We start from the raw sequence: 16686 nt of genomic DNA on the forward strand, positions 1-16686 counted from the left end.
CTCCGACGAAATGTTCACAGTCACAGTCTCACAAAACCTTTTCAAGTTGCAGAGTTCATCTGTTGCCTCACAAGTGAAACAGATCCATTTTCTTGGGCATTGAGGTGTTCCCCAGCCTGGCTTTCCTGCCTAGAAAATGCCATTTTTGTAAAGAGCTGTCATGCTTCATGTCCTTTGGCTTATGATTTAGCTGTTCAGGGAAAGTGCTCGCTGCTCTTGCTCTCAGGGCTGGTGATATGTGTTTTTGTTTTATGAAATCTCTTAAAATACTGAGCTTGTTGTTTATGACCTCCATATATTCTTTTGTTCTTTTCCATGACTGGTTAGATCACATTTTTCCCCTCCCTTTGTAAAAATATTAGTGCCTTTCCAAAGAACATCCTGGTCTCCCGAACGGCCACTTAATACAGCAGAGGAATGTGTTGAGCTTAGCGTTGGGCCTGTTGAGGCTGTGACTCGGGCCTGCTTCACGGACAGGAAATCTCGAGGCTTCTTGGACATGGTCCTCATAATTGCAGATCTTGCTGCCCTTGCCAGACTTGGACATTGTTTGATACTAATCAGTTTTCTGCAAAATGGTGCATGCAGATGGTTATTACTACAAGTTTCTGAGAAAACCCTGGTTAAATGGAAGCAAGGTCTCCCCAGGCTCATCTGCAGGCAGTGCCAGGAAACCTCCTGGAGCCTCGTGCTCCAAGGCCACCTCTCTGTGCACAGCTCCCATGTCCCCCGGAGCTGCTCAGCAGTAGATGGGTTGTCATCTCCTGATTCTGTCCAAAAGTTTTAATTAATCCCGTGTACAACTTGGCTACTCTACTGATGTGAATCCCCAAATAAGCCATTCTGTGACATCCAGCTGAACTTGATCCTGTGCATACAGTATCTTGCAGCCCATCCTGTACTCTTAGTTTTGGCAAGCGCACCGCAGCGTGCAATAAATCATGGAAGGAAAAAGCTTTTTGGCCTAACGTGGCTCAGCCTGCTGTAATGTCAGAATACAGAAAGCAGTTCTGTTTTTAGACATCCTTTTACTAACCCAACATTCATAATTTATGATTTCACTGTAAAATTCCTGCAACATGACACCAAAAGTAGTGCTGCCCTTTAATTAAGTACTCTCGGTAGGAAAAACGTGAAACTGATGTGCAAAACATCTCCGTGTGCCCGGTGATTGATAGTGATTACATCTTTATGAACCCAGCCTAGAGGTCTCAACTTCCTGATGGGTGAAGTAGTCTATAGGGCTGCTTCCTGAGTCTGCTGCTAACCAATTTGGAGATAATTTGGAGGCACAATTTAGAAAGGTGGAGGTTTTAAGCCAGCCTCTGTCTATGCTTCTTCACAAGTCCACGTGATCTTATCCATCATCTGCATGATAAGAACCTACAACCAGATTTCACGCTGTGCTCAAACTTAGAGGTTGTATGCACAGAAGAGTCAGGGATAAGGTCTCTCTGAGAGATCCCAGTTGTCATACAGGTTTATTTGGGGTATTTTTGGTTTTTGTTTTTGTTCATTTTTAGAGCTGAAAGAACAGATGACAGAAGGGACCTCTGGCCATTAGTTGGTGCCTAGAACATGATAACGAGAAGAGGGCCTTGAGCTGTTCCACTTTTTATATTATTCTTCATTCTTTGGTTCCCTCCCCGCCCCCCCCCCCCCCCCCGTTACTTGAAAGTGGGGAAGGAGGTAAGGTCACGTTAGGAGATAAAATCCCAAGTCTGGTGCTCCCTAGCTCATCACTATTGAGACTCTGGTTTTATCTTTCATCAGCTAGGTACTCCCATCAGCCCGAGTTCAGAACACCTTACTGAAAAGTGACCCAGGTCATGCATGTATCTGAGATCCTTCAGGTTCCTCCAAAGGTAATAAATCTGTCCAAGATAGTAGCAGTACTTCTCTGAAATAAGCTCATTGCTCTAAGTTCAGCTCTGGATCACAATTGTCGCAACCAAAACAAAACAAATTGGTGCAACAATGTCACTTACTCATCTTTGCAATGCTTCAAAGATCACCTTCCTCTAGAATTATGTCCATAGAATACATGATACTATACACACAGATCTTCTCATGTCTTTGCAGATTCGGGCCGGGCTTAGTCATCTATTGGTATGGCTTTATCCAGGAGCTGGACTGTAACCGGGAGAGGGGCATCCTGCTCAAAGCCTGCTTCCCCACGGACATTGTCACCTTGTGCCACAGCATAGCTTGACCCTGATGGATCCTGGAAGAGGAGCCGGGAGGAAAAGATGAATCCGGAAGCAATTTTACTTTCCTGCGGTGTAACTGCTGGCAGCATCTGCCCTGAACTTCAGCTGAACCCTTGCTGTCCGTGGCCACACCACTACCTCTCCAGACAAACACATCCAGAGTTTCTGTTTTCCTTCAATCCTTGCTGATGTGAACAGCCAAGAACTGCAGGCACAACCCACTCATTATCAGCATTTCTGTCTCTGTCAAACAGTTAGTTTATAGATAGTTATAATCTTTCTTCCTTCCGGATGGTTTCTCCTTGTATACTGAACAAAAGAAGAAATGTGGGGACTGAAAGGTGTGATTTTTATCAATTCGCCTCCCAGTTCCCGAATCACCCTCTTAATTTTTTTTACCTAAGCCTCCATTCATCCCCTGTCCCTCCCCTGTCCTTTCCATGGGCACTCACAAGCCCCCAGTGTTGCATCACCATCACGGAATAATATCGCACCAGTCCTAGCAGAGCAGAGGGCATGGAGGCCAAAACTAGATTTTTTTGCTCTCACCTGCGAGGAGACCTCGATGGTAGTCCATTCTTGTTTTGTCCAGTCTTTACGGTTTCCTGATGTTGCTGGCAGGAAGCCAAGCCGAAAAAAATACACTTGATGAGAATTTCCTCTTTTTATAATGCTTATTTGAACACCAAAGACTTTCCCTTTATCTCATGTAAAAGTATTGGTTATATCGTGTCTGGAAACCACACTTCTCTGGATCAGGGGCTCAGGGGAGACCGTGGAAGCATGGTGCCAAGCCTGGGCAAAATTTATTTTTAAACACGGCTACTTGTCAGTATGTATGGTAGTAGTCAGTATTTTTAGGAGTACAGTTTTTTAAAAGCGCATTCCATGCACTGCTTTGTATCTGCATTTTATACCACGTAATTACATAACACTCAGATAACCTAGGCATTAGCAATGTTCATCAATGAATGAATCAAGTGTACCAGAAATAAACCTTGAGTGATTTTTTTTCAACTAAGCAAAATAAAATATATTTGTTCACTTTTTACACTGCAAACCAAATTTCAACCGAAAGCAAAAACATCAATAAATCCATAATAAACCTGTCTTTTGGGAGGCTAAAAACTTACTTGTCCCCCAAGAATGTCTTTGTGAAATATTTGCCCCCATGTCGAAAATACATAATATCTTTTATAACGTCGAATAGATGAGTTTGGAAGTATTGACAAAAATAGAACTTCTACAAACACCTCTAAGTTACATACACTGTCTGCTGCTTTCAAAAGACTAAATATGCCACGTTCATTCTGTACCTAAAGGTTTACAAGTCTCCCAGCTGCCTTTCCTTTTGAAGGACACAGAACGTCAGGTCCAGACGTGGGGATTTTAACCCCATTGTGGGTTGCACTGAACAAGAAAGGAGGGAAGATGAGGGGGAAGGAGGTCTCCAGCAGACGTCTGTTTCAGTGTCAAAGTATCACGCCGGCTTTGTGAAGGCAGTGGAGTGGTCTGAAACCACTGCTGTTGCCTTTGTGCACGCACTCACGCGCGCACACGCACACATGCACACACTAGACACAAAACTGCTGTTCAACCATTTTCAGGGCATACCCTAAACTGCTTTTTCTTGTTTAAGAATAAATTACATTTTTCGACATTTATCGAAAACCCTGTTAAACTCTTGTCAAGGATTTGTTTTACATTAGACAAATGTACGAGGAGGGGGCACAAATAAATTTTTAAAATAAGTGCTTGCACTTCATATTCCTCCTCCTACCTGGTGCCCCAACATAATGTGTTAGGAGAAGATGTTGCTGTTTTCTGGCAAAGGTCCCACCTCCTCTTTATGAAGGAGGTTTTAAAATTTGGCCCTAAGAAAGGGGAAAGAAACCAGTAAGCTGTACATATCATGATAGAGTTACAAGTTATTCAAAACTAAGCTTTTGCCCACATTAAACTAATGTGATAATTATATCTATGATTCTTCAGTTGGAAGAGTGTAGGGAGTTTTGTCCCCAAATTGAAAGCTTAAAATCCCCTTATTCTTTTCCTCTCACGGTGGAAATACTTACTGTGTTCTATCAATATGTGTTTACTTGTTTATATTTTTTAGTTCAGACAATAAAAATGGCCCTGGAAAGTAGACATGACAACATTTGTTTATTTGTTTGTTTGTTTGTTTTAATTGCCGCTGTCATTAGAACATTAACATGAAAGCCAAATCTTGTTTTATGGAGCATTCTGCAAACTGTGCTAATAAATGATGCCAACCCAGAAAGCGGGAGGATGCGTCTGACGTAAAACTAAATGATGAGCTCTCTGGCATGTATAGACTTGCCAGGCATCCACTGTCACAAGCAGAGACCCCAACCGAAGTGTGGCTGGCATCAGCTGAGAGCAGAGCTCCACGGATGTCTGAGGTGACTTCATAGACTCCCTTCCACCCTTCTCTCTACACACACACACACACACACACACAGTGAGGTTTTTTTCATCTGCCTTCTCCTGAGATCTATGTCAACTCTTCTCAACACTCCTGAAGTTGCATACAGAAGGAAAAGCTTAGGGGGTCCAAAGCAGAACTTTCTCCAGGGGAAATAATTTTAACTATAGTGTGTGTACCTGTTCATGATTGGCAAGGCTTGATTCCATCCTCGAAAAGATGAGAAATCGTTGGTCTTTGGGGGGCAGGAGGGAGGTGCATTAACTCACTGCAGCCACGCGGGGGTTGCTTGGGGCTCTGATGAGGTCCTCCACTGGACAGTCCCTGGTGGGCCACGCTAACCCGCGCACAGAGGCCAGGTGAACACTCCACTCGCTCGCCTCGCGTGGAACGCTCCACCTGTTGCTTCTTCGCATCCGTGGAACCGAGATCCCTTAATCGTCTGCTCTTCCTCACATGCTCCCCACTAGGACCCGGTGTCTCGACTGACTTCAAGTGTTGCTGCTTTTATTTGCTACTTCCCTTCAGCCACCTTCCCTGTCCTCTTCCCCTTCGCCAGCCTTCCACCCACCTGGACGTGGGTTCTGCATTTCCTCCCCACACCTTGACTTTCCTCTCTCGCTAATGGTCCCACCACCAACTCGCATGGCATCTAGATCCTGATCCATAGGCCTTCGGGGCGGGGATTGGCGGGGAGTGAGTACACCTGAAGGAGCCTAAGACTTCTCCCCCTGATTAAAATGATGAATGAGTAAAATGCCTGTGTGATTTCAGGAGGGAAGCGCACCTCACATGTACCTAAGAGAAGCTTGCCATTTTCCATGCGATCTGATGGGAGCAAGTGGCCTCAGTGTGGAGCCACTTTTGGCAGGGATGGGAGGAGAAAAATCTCCCAAGGGGGGCACTGTTGATTAGGGTAAAGGAACAAAGCTAGCCTCACTGGAGAGGAAACTGAAAGGCCTATGATGGGGAGTTGGCCTTCAATGTCACCATTTATAGAGCAGCACTCTCTGAACCTGTCTGTAAAGTCCCTCTTTGGTGATGGAAGGGTGGTGGTGACAAAGCTGGGACTGTCTCACTGCAGTGCCCAGAACGAACCTTTCCATATATGGTGAACGTGATCTTTTATTAAGAACATGCCTGAAAAAAAAAAAAAAAAAAGAACATGCCTGGATTCCAAAGATTAAAAAAGGAAGATGGATTATGAAATAATAACCAAACAGCTTCGGTTCCTCTTGTGTTTCTGACTTTCCTGCTATTGTTTTTGAATAGCACTGTGAGACAAAGAGCTGCTTAGGTCAAGCTCAATAAATTAGCGTTTTCATACAATAGTAATCCACTAAAATGATTTCAAAGCTTGATCAAAGCACCTCCAAAAGACTTAAAACTTTTCCACAATACAGGAGGGAGGGGAAATGCTTATTTGATGCCTTAATTCATTTCCGTGAGTATAGCAAAGTTAGATCCTGGCGTCATATCTACTTTCTGTAAAATCTGCCCCACTTCATTAAACAAATCCAACTTGTTCTTACTGTTTTTATGGGTAAGTAAAAGGGATTTAAGTTTTCATCTAGTTAACTGGAACAACAACAAAACACTTGGAGTCGCTTATAAGGAAAAGCTACAGATAGTACCTTTATAAAACAGGCATGACATAATATTTAATCGCAGTATTAAGTCTAACTCCCTATGCTTAGAATAAAGTGTGTATCTGTAGGGGATCCCTGGGTGGCTCAGTGGTTTAGCGCCTGCCTTTGGCCCAGGGCGCGATCCTGGAGTCCCGGGATCGAGTCCCGCATCGGGCTCCTTGCGTGCTCCTGCTTCTCCCTCCTCCTGTGTCTCTGCCTGCCTCTCTCTCTATGTCTATCATAAATAAATAAATCTTTAAAAAAAGTTGTATCTGTAGATTTATTTTGCATCTTAATAATCATGGCAACCGATGCATTTAGTTTTTCATTGTTTGGATTTACCTAGAGCTGTCACCTATTAAAGGCAAGGATGATGGGAGGTAGCCTAGTGATAGCAAAGCTAAGCAGATTCCAGGCCCGTTTTATATATAAAATGATGTGCGACTACTGCAGCCATGTCAGGCTCAGCTAAAGACCTGTGGTGCTAGGTCAACGTAATTTCTATTTTTTAAAGGGAAGGTCATTTTGAAATGCTGACATGAAATATAACCAAGTCAATTAAGTAATAACAATTGAAGTTCAGAGTTTAATTGAGGGCCAAACATGAAGCCAATGACCATTAACCTAAAGTGGCCATGAATTCCCCCTGCAAACTGCCTTGGCTAAAGGTATTTCTAGAATAACTAGGACTTTTTTCTTAAAAAAAAAAAAAAAATGCCTTTGCCAATCTTATGTCCAACACAGATACGTTCAGAAATAATAATTTAGTGTGTCTATAGTAGACTTACATTTTTAAGTTTTAACTGAAATTTCTTATAAGGCAAATTAAAATCTATGTAATCAAAACCACCTCTGCAGGAAACCATAGTTTTGTAAGTTAACTGATAGAAGCACCCTTTACTTGACCGTGGCACATTTGTCTCCGTTGTCGACAATCTTTCTTCATGTAGTTATTTAATGGCAAGATTTCCAACTAAATGATAAGCTCCATGGAGTAGTTTTATTTGCTGCCTAGCCCCCAACAGCCAACAGAGTTTATGGCACAGAGCAGGTGCTCAATGAATATCGAATGAACAAATAACTACAAACTTAACACTAAAAATGTTTTCCTTCACTTACATTAAAAAACATAATCAGAATCTTTTTTTCTCATTTTCTTAGCTAAAAACTGTATTTACTGGAATGTGAGAATAGCATCATACATGTTGGTATTAAACAATTACTTTAGAAACTCCCAATCTCAAAACAGGTTCATTAACCAGAGTATCTTAGGATGCATACTTAGTGTTAAGGAGAGTTCATGTGAAAAAAAAAAAAAAAAAAAAAGGAGCGTTCATGTGATCTCATTCCATTTACCTTCAGGCTAGCCCTAGTGCATTGTTTATCCAATATATTTCCAAAGAAATTAGAACATTTAAAAATCGTTTTCTCTTGATGCCTTAGCCTAATTTTTTTTTTTAATCTTTACATTTCTCTGTAAGAAATGGCTTCCTCTAAAATAGAGTCAAGGCCTCAAATGCAAAGGTGTTTCAAAAGCCAATTTTGGGATATTCGGTGGAATTCTTAGGTTAGCTGCAAATGGTACTTTCAATTGCTCACTTTTTTAATGCTGAATTGATGGCAAAGTGCTTCCTGGCCATAGAAGTGGCTGGCTGGATCAGGAGAGAAGGGTTCTTTGGTCATTCGCCAACAGGATCTGACTTTGAAGAGACCACTGTCCATGAACTGCTCCGCGGGCATTTCCCTGTTAGTCATTAAATCAGACGTTATCATTTGAAGGTCCTAAGCATTTGGCATATTTCCTTGTATTTTGGAAACTTGTAACACAAAAGGAATTGGAACTTACACATTCTTCTTTGCCAGTTTCCCAGGACTTAATTTGTTGGGGCTATTTGGTACAGGATCCTTTCTACTAGTGTCTGGAGAGAAACAACACCCAGTTCTCTCTGAGATAGTCCTGAGACTGAGTCCTCCCTGGCTCTATGTGATATTTCTTTCTTCTATTTCTAGCATGTAGGCTATTCAAAACACAACTATTTGAGTCCCTAATGTATATTTAAAAGTGTTTCAGTGCTGTGGGGAATTTTAAAATATGCAATAAGAGGTGGTTCTTGAAAAAAGTCATTATCAAAATGAAAACAAAAGGTTTGAAAATTTCAGAAAAATCAGTCAAGGTGTAATAGGGAAAGAGGCAACACTTTGAGGATTTTAGTAAGATATTTTAATTCTAGAATATGGGCAGTAAATCATGCTCTATTTGGTTATGGCAGCTGTGTTTGCTGCTAAGAATTCTGAGACTGAGTTCAGCTCAACAGGAAATAGAGGTATGATCAGTTATGGGCACTGGTTTTGAATGGGCAGTGATCACATAGTTGCCACATATTTCTAATTTCTGCCCTAGGCCATTCATATTTAGTGCAAGTATGAATAAATTTGACCCATTTGGAAAGGAACTCATAATCTTGTTCATCAGCCTAAGCAATAAAACAAGCAGGAACATTTTCTACAGGGCCTATGACATCAAGTGAACTATCTGTTCTTGGCTAAAGTCTATTTAGGAATTCATTTATAAGCTAAATATGTCCATAAGAATAGGACTTAAAAACTCAAACAGTGGAAGGCCATAGATAATTATTACTTTCGGCAAACATCTACAAGTTAAAAGACATTTTTGATGGAAAAACAAGGGCGGGGGGTGGGGTGTCTCTATTTCGGCCTCTGCCCAAGGATCTTGAGATTTGAGGATTATCTTCAGTTAGATGGTCTTACATATTTCTGAGGTGTTTTGTTTGTCAGTAAAACCGGGCTGGGGTTTCAAGGTCAGCTGCAGACTATGCCTTCTCCTTCATGGTCTTGATATCCTCTAGGTATCCCTTCCCTACATAGTCTCTGCATTTCTCTAAGGTCATGATTATATATTTGTAATATTTGTAGTAAGATGCGCTCCCAAAAAAAGTATTAAATTTTTTTCTAGGATAAAGGAGATGGGTATGCTTTACCTGGTAATGCAGTTTTTGTTAATATACTTACCATTAAGCCATAAATAATCTTCCTAATCCAGTTTTACTTGTGTCAGTTTATTAATTTGAACAGCTAAAATAATAACTATCATTACACACGGATAATTAGTAGATAAAAGTCGAAAAATATTTTATTTCTTGCTCCTTTGACTAGAAGTATTCATCCAGGTTTTCAAAGTTAGAATTTTTTATGAAGTGTTTTGTAATAAAAAAAATTCAATAACAGAATAATCAAAAAGCAGAACAATGAAAGAGGTGGCAAAGTGGACACGAGTGCTCTGCATGGAAATGTAAAACTCAGGCTTTTGGTAACTGATTTTCCTCTTGCTCCCCCACCATCCTTGAAAGTGTTTTGCAATGACAGGGTTTTTTAAAAAAGAGCAGAACAGGGGTGTGGAGTGAGCAAAGAAGCTCACTCACATGAAAACTGAATTGCATTTTCCAGCAGCTCCCTGACAATTCCCTAAGAGGTGTGTGGAAGTAAAACTGAACTATTAGGGAACATGAGACCAGTTTGACTACATAGACTATGAAAATTTTAGAATTGAAGGGACCAAAGGTTTCATTGCGTCAAAGAAAAAATTGTAGTCTGCAGAGGTTATGTGACTCGCCCAAGGTACATGTGGCTAACTAATTAGGGGCAAAACCAGAATCTGTCTCTCCTAGCCTCCTGTCCACTGTCCCTTGCACCAAAGGGTTAACAATTTATTCTGGAAGGAATTTCCAGTACCTTAGTTACATTCATTATTTACAAAGTAAAGGATCATAGTGTATTTTTAAATGAACATTGTGAACCTTAGTTTTTGCCCTGCCCTGATATCCTAATCTCTATTGAAGAAATCAGCTGGCATTTTAACAACTAATTCTCCTCACACCTGCACTTTAGTAACTAAAACTCTTATTGTTTGGTGGCAGTTTCGATACATTGCCCTTTGGTCTAAGGATGTGCCACTAGGAATGAATCTGGAAACTTCTTAAGACTTCTTTTCCCTCTGGCCAATTTACATGTTCATCTGATTTTTTCCTTCCATTGTAAAAAGTTCACAGATGTTATGTTTACCGTCTTCTCTTCCTATAAGGATAAGCCAATACTTACACCAACAATAACTCATGAACTTCTCTGATCATGGTTAGCATATAATAATCTCAACCTGTACTCCGTAGAACCTGATGACTCACACATGCTTTGACAACACACTGGATTCCCTGCTTATCCACTTACTGATAAGCAAACTCTCTAAAACCCTCAGTTCCTTCATTTGTCAAATGGAAATGAAATAATACCTATCACCTAGGACTATTATGAGGATTAAATAAGATTAGTACGTAATGCATCATAAATCATAGCCCTAATAAAACTAGTATCCTATATTCTAATTCTGTTATACATTGTGTAATTAATATTACTACTACCATAGAAGGATCCATTTAATAAATGATATACACCATTAAAAATGTGCATTTTCCACGCTAATGTAGAAATGAGTAGAACACAGATAGCTTGGCTTATTTAATACTTTTCTAAAATTCATTTAGAAAAAGTCATTTTTCCAGAAGTTGAGACCAACGGAACCAGACCCCCCTTTGAAAGTGGGCATATGTTTAGTTGATTGTTTGCACAGACAGACGTCTAGTTTAACATTCTTCTGCTCCAGAAGAGGAGCTTGGAGGACGTGAACCCGTGTTTCTTTTGATAGTGACTGTGGCCTTTGCCATAAAGACAACTTGGGCAGCAGGGTAAGAAAGCAGCCGGGCCCAGATCCACTGCACACCAGATGAGCCCTGAAAAATGCAGGGGCTTGTTACATGTAACAATCCCCTTGTTTCTTTAAGGGGATTGAGATATTCTCCGGGCCACTGTTAATTCAGTGAAAGAAAGCATAAAATACTATTTGAATTTGATCTTTAGAGAAACAAACAAAGCTAAGCTAAAGGAATTTGGGGAAATTACTACTTTGTTCCTGGATTTTTTTTCCTCTGATTGATGTTTGTAACACCATTTGGGGCGGCTTCTTAAAAGACATGACTTTTGCCAGCACACCACCTCTAAAAATAAACCTCATTAGATCACAGGCAAACTGAACAATTTTTAAACAATTGAGCAAGTACTGATGCTCCCCTCTCAAAACACAGGCCAATATCCCAACATGTTGGAGGCAGTCTGGAGCAGATTCTCTTTGGCAACAGGAAAATGCTACAACAGTAATGCTGAGCATGGAAAGTGTGGCTCTCACCTGGGAGCTTGACAGTATTTTGCAAACAATTAACTACTCTTTGCAGTAGCCCTGCCAGGTTGGATAAGTGCCCTTATGTCAGTACCAGAGGAGTTAATGGCCTATGCTTTTTGTAGAAGTTGCTTACTTCCTCATAACAAGAAAGAAAACTTGAAAAGATGCTCTTTCTGAAGGGAATGATTTCTCTCTCCATACTATTTATTGTCAGAAAACTGAAAAACAATTTTAAAATAGATATTAAAATGTATGTCTACCCAATCATGTAAATGAAATTGTAGCGTCAGTTGCCCAGGTAGACTGGTTGTCAACTCCCTGAGAATGTCTTCCCCTTGTTTGTTAGTAAGATCTGATGGAACACCAGGAGACAAAGTTCTCAAACGTGGTGTCCGCAAGCCCCCAAGTACTGCTCCCTCCACACGCCTAGCCTCCACTGTGGAGTTAGAACAACCAAGAGGGAATAGTGAACATGGCCAGTTTTCCTAGAACCCTCCTGGCCCCTTTTCTTTCCCATGTGTTACAGAAATTATAAAAGGGAGAACTGAAAAATCTTTTTACTCAAAAATAGTGAAAGCAGCAGAACAAAATAAACGGTTCTTAAGAATGACTTTGTAGGGACACCTGGGTGGCTCAGCAATTGGGCATCTGCCTTCGGCGCAGGGCATGATCCTGGGGTGCTGGGATTGAGTCCCGCATCCGGCCTGCTTCTCCCTCTGCCTATGTCTCTGCCTCTCTCTCTCTCTCTCTCTCTGTCTCATGAATGAATAAATAAAATCTTTAAAAAAAAAAAGAAAAAACTTTGTAATGCTCCCATTTTAGCATGGCAGGCTGTGTGACAATCCAGGGGTGCCTGCATGGCTCAGTACATTGAGCGTCCAACTCTTGATTTCAGTTCAGGTCATGATCTCAAGGTTATGGGATCAAGCCTTGCATCAGGCTCTGCCCTCAGCAGGGAGTCTGCTTAAGATTCTCTCCCTCTGCTCCTCCCCTGACCTCCCTCCCACTCATATGCATGTGTGTGCTCTCTCTCTCTCTCTTTCTCTCTCTCAAATAAAATCTTTTTTAAAAATAATAGTAAAGATAATCCAGATGCTCTCATTAACTGAATTTGAAAATTTCAAATGATTTGCATTGGATTCAACCTAGTGTCCTATCTTATTAAAAACATGAAGCCTGGAAAACAACAACAACGGTCCTGCAATGGCTTGATCTAATCATTACCTGAAATTGATCTGAGTTTGCTGCTCACTGATGTCAGATTACACAGTCACCAAAATAGTCCGTTCATTCCTTCTAACTAGCACAGAAACATTTGTTGAGAGAGCTGGAGATGGGATGAGGAAGGGTGTCTTCCCTGCTATGGAAACCATAACTCCCCATATGCTGAAATTGGAGGCTCACCAGAGACAGCCTGATTGGCCCCCTCCATCTAGAGTGGAGTCAATGTTGCTACCCTGGGGATGTGGGGCCTGGGGTCCATTCTAGAGAAGCCAACAGGCCCTCAGGATAAACATTCATACAAGAAATTATCTGTTCCTGGGTGCGTATAGGAGAGGGAACATGCGGCAAACAAAAACTGATTGTCTACACAAACACACACACTCCTTCATCCTTTCTAGCAGTACAATTTTTTTAAAAAAGATTTTATTTATTCATGAGAGACCCAGAGAGAGAGAGGCAGAGACACAAGCAGAGGGAAGAGCACGCTCCCTGCAGGAGCCCGATGTGGGACTCGATCCCGGGCCTCCAAGATCATGCCCTGGGCCGAAGGCAGATGCTCAACCACTGAGCCACACAGGCGTCCCTCTAGCAGTACAATTTTTATCAAGAACTGGAGGCAGATGCTTTATCAGGGCACAGGTGGACTGGCCTGATGATGCATTGGCAGCACCACTGTAGCCACTGAGCAGCAAGGAAACACCTATTGTAAAGTTTCAGAGAAACCATTTCTTCCCTGATGAAGGAAACCCCTTTTCTGCCATCCTTCTTTCTTTAGCTATCAAGATGGCATGGTCGAGCTACAGTAGCCAGTCTGGTGATCATAAGGAAAAGGCAAAAGAAACCACCAGAGCCAAAAGAAAGGGAGCCCCTGGCTGAGTCCAGGTCAGTACTGCCAAACTCTTCTTGTGACAACTGGCACCTCTTAGGTGTTCTGTTACTTGCACCCAAAAGCATCCCTAACTGACAAGGGACTCTTTTGGATTCTTATAATAGGGCCCTTGGTGATCCCTTATGTGTACTGCCAGAGAAACTTGGTTGAGATGCTAACGAAGTTACTGATTGCTCAATGCCTACCCAGAAACACCGAGCCCCATGCAGGCTAAAACTCTCAAGAGGGCTGGGATAGAAGCTACTTCCCCTCAGAGAGGACAAACCCAGCGATTTATTATGCAGCACTCTCAGCAAATACACCCTACTGTAGAACTCCGGAAAAATCTGTCCAGCATCTCTGCTAGAACTGAAGCCTCCAGGGACATCATCATTAAAATGAGTTGTAGAAAACAGAAGACTGTTTCTTAGAGAACTGTGGATAGAAACTCTTAGCCACATACTTATTTTGGATGACCCTTGCCACCACTCCCCACAAAATAACACCGTTTTTACTGAAATATTCAAATGAATACATTAGCTAAGTGTCCCTTTCTATCTTTGCCAGCACATCTAAACTGTAACAGTGACAAGGACGGCACCTTGTCATTAATATACACCTATTAAAACAGGGATGATCAATTGCAAAAGAGAAAATAGAGCCTAGTCACGGAACCCAGCAGCACAGCTGGCAGACACCTGGCTTCCAATCCTAGAACCAACTCTGACAAGCTGTCTGGGTCAGCCAGTTACTCAAGCTCCTCTGGCCCCACTTTCCTCATCTGTAACAATGGTTCTTCCTGTATACTGAGCTGCAAGGATTAAAGCCTGTCTGTATACACTGAGTACTTTTAACAGGCCCTGGCTCCTAGTATATACTCAATAAATGTTAACTCTCATATTACCCCTTTTCCATATTGGGGACACTGTGGCTCACAGAGGTTAATTTGTCCAGGGTTGGGCAGCCCGGGTGGCTCAGCGGTTTGGCACCGCCTTCAGCCCAGGGCCTGATCCTGGAGACCCGGGATCGAGTCCCATGTCGGGCTCCCTGCGTGGAGCCTGCTTCTCCCTCTGCCTGTCTCTACCTCTCTCTCTCTCTCCTCTCTGTGTATTCTCATGAATAAATAAATAAAATCTTTAAAAAAAAAAATTGTCCAGGGTTTCCCAGGCAGTAAGTAATAAAAATGTGTCAAAATGTCTAATTTAAGTAATGTGACTGTAATTTATCTGTTATACTACTTTAGGTGATAAACATAACTAATGTTCACCAACCTCAGATGCTCCTCCACTGCTTGAATGCACAGCAGAGGACACTTTCCAGATATAGGTCCATGTTGCCAATTCTGGCTGAGGTAAAGAGAACGGGTGAGCTCTGACAGTGAGGCAGTGAAAAGCCCTGTGGGATTCTCCATTTCTCTCTCTTGTCTTGCTGTACAACCCAAACGAAGTTCCAGAGGCTGAAATCTCCACCATTGGAGGTTCTGAGAGACAAAATAGAACAACTCACAGTCCGCCACCACCACCACCCAACCTGAGACAGAAATAAACGCTCATGCTCAGTCACTGAGATTTGCAGGTTGTAACCATACCATCGGCCTACTCTATCTTAACAGAGAGAGCAAAATTTCCAAATTTTGTGTAAAGGAGTTTTGATTCCAGGGGCTTATCAGGGATCATTCCTGGTAATTTTGAGGGGGGGGGGGTTCATCTAATGTTATAACTGTTCTAATGAGCCATTAAAAAAGTTCATGAACATTGTTCTATAGCTTAATTTTCTAAGTAATAATCATGCTGCAAACCTACAGGACAAAGATAAATAATTATGAATTTTATAAGTAAATATAGCTCATAATTATAATATCCAAGAAAGCCTTAATATCATTGCTTCACTTTTTTTTCCAGGATATCAGAGAAAAATCTGTTTTAAGAATTATTCTGATCTTTTGGGTTTTCAAAAGACTGTTAACCCTGCATGTAGGCAATCTTCAAGCAAGAATTAACATAAATTGTTTTTATTTTCTCCAGACCTAGAACCTAAAAATTTGAATCTTAAAAATAGATTAATCTTCTGAAGACATGGTTAAGAAATGAAAGCATAAGCCACAGTCTAGAATAAAATATTTGCTAACCCTATCTGACAAGAACTCCTTTCCATAATATTTTAAAACTCTCAAAACTCAATACTAAGAAAATAACTCCATAAACAACAACAAAAAAAAATTGAGAAAAAATTTGAGCAGTCCTTTCACCAGTGAAGAGATATACCATATGAGCACGTGAAGGGATGTTCAGCAACGCTTGTCATTAGAAAGACACAAATGAATATCATTTGAAATCCCACTACGCACCTACTAGAATAGCTCAAATAAAAAACTGACACTACCAAGTACTGAGGGAGGCTATGCAGCAATTGCAACGCTCCTACATTGCTGCTGTACATGCAAAACAGTATAGCCAACTGGGTGAACAATTTGGCAATTTCTTATAAAATCAAATGCATACCAGATAACCTAGCAATTCCACTCCTAGACATTTACCCAAGAGAAATGAAGACCAATGCTTTCACAGGAACCCCTTCACCATCATTCATAGCAATGTTATTCATAATTGCCAAAAGCTTGCAATAAACCAAATATCCTCAGCTTTGGGATGAACAAACTGTGGTATATCCATGCAATGGAATACTACTTAATAATAAAAAGGATCCAACTTCAGGTGCAAACCACAATATAGATAAATCTCAAGAGAATTATGCTAAGTTAAAGAAGCCAGATCTAAAAGACCATATACTGGTTAACTCCATTTATATAGTATTTTGGAAAACACAAAACTTTAGGAATAGAAATGGATGATCACTGGGGGCTAGCATGGAGGGAAGGAAGCTGGCTACACAAGGGGGCATGAGAGACCTTTTTAGGATGTTAGAAATATTCTCTGTTAATTCTGGTGGTGGTTGCATGAATCTGTCAAGTGTTAGAATTGTGCCCCTCAAAAGGGTATACTCTTTGTAGGTTACACTTCAAACAATAATTAAAAAAGCAAATTTGTTAAAATTTCAATGAG

At 41.2% G+C, this 16686-nt stretch overlaps 1 protein-coding gene across 8 annotated transcripts in view; it reads left to right on the forward strand.

The window, feature by feature from the left end:
* The window catches only part of CDIN1 (CDAN1 interacting nuclease 1), a 232985-nt gene that overhangs the window by 209862 nt on the left and 6437 nt on the right, over positions 1 to 16686 (forward strand). For 6 of the 8 annotated variants that reach the window (XM_025473275.3, XM_049104307.1, XM_049104300.1 and 3 more), the window contains one exon: positions 2083 to 4366. The exons of 1 other annotated variant lie outside the window; for it this stretch is intronic. In XM_025473275.3, the coding sequence (XP_025329060.3) occupies positions 2083 to 2212 (130 nt within the window). In that variant the 3' untranslated portion in view covers positions 2213 to 4366. Of the gene's footprint in view, positions 1 to 2082; positions 4367 to 16686 lie in introns of those variants that run through there. One more of the 8 variants, XR_007407338.1, reaches the window with a different exon arrangement.

The sequence above is a fragment of the Canis lupus genome, chromosome 30 (genome assembly GCF_003254725.2).
Source record: "Canis lupus dingo isolate Sandy chromosome 30, ASM325472v2, whole genome shotgun sequence".
Classification (NCBI taxonomy): Eukaryota; Metazoa; Chordata; class Mammalia; order Carnivora; family Canidae; genus Canis; species Canis lupus.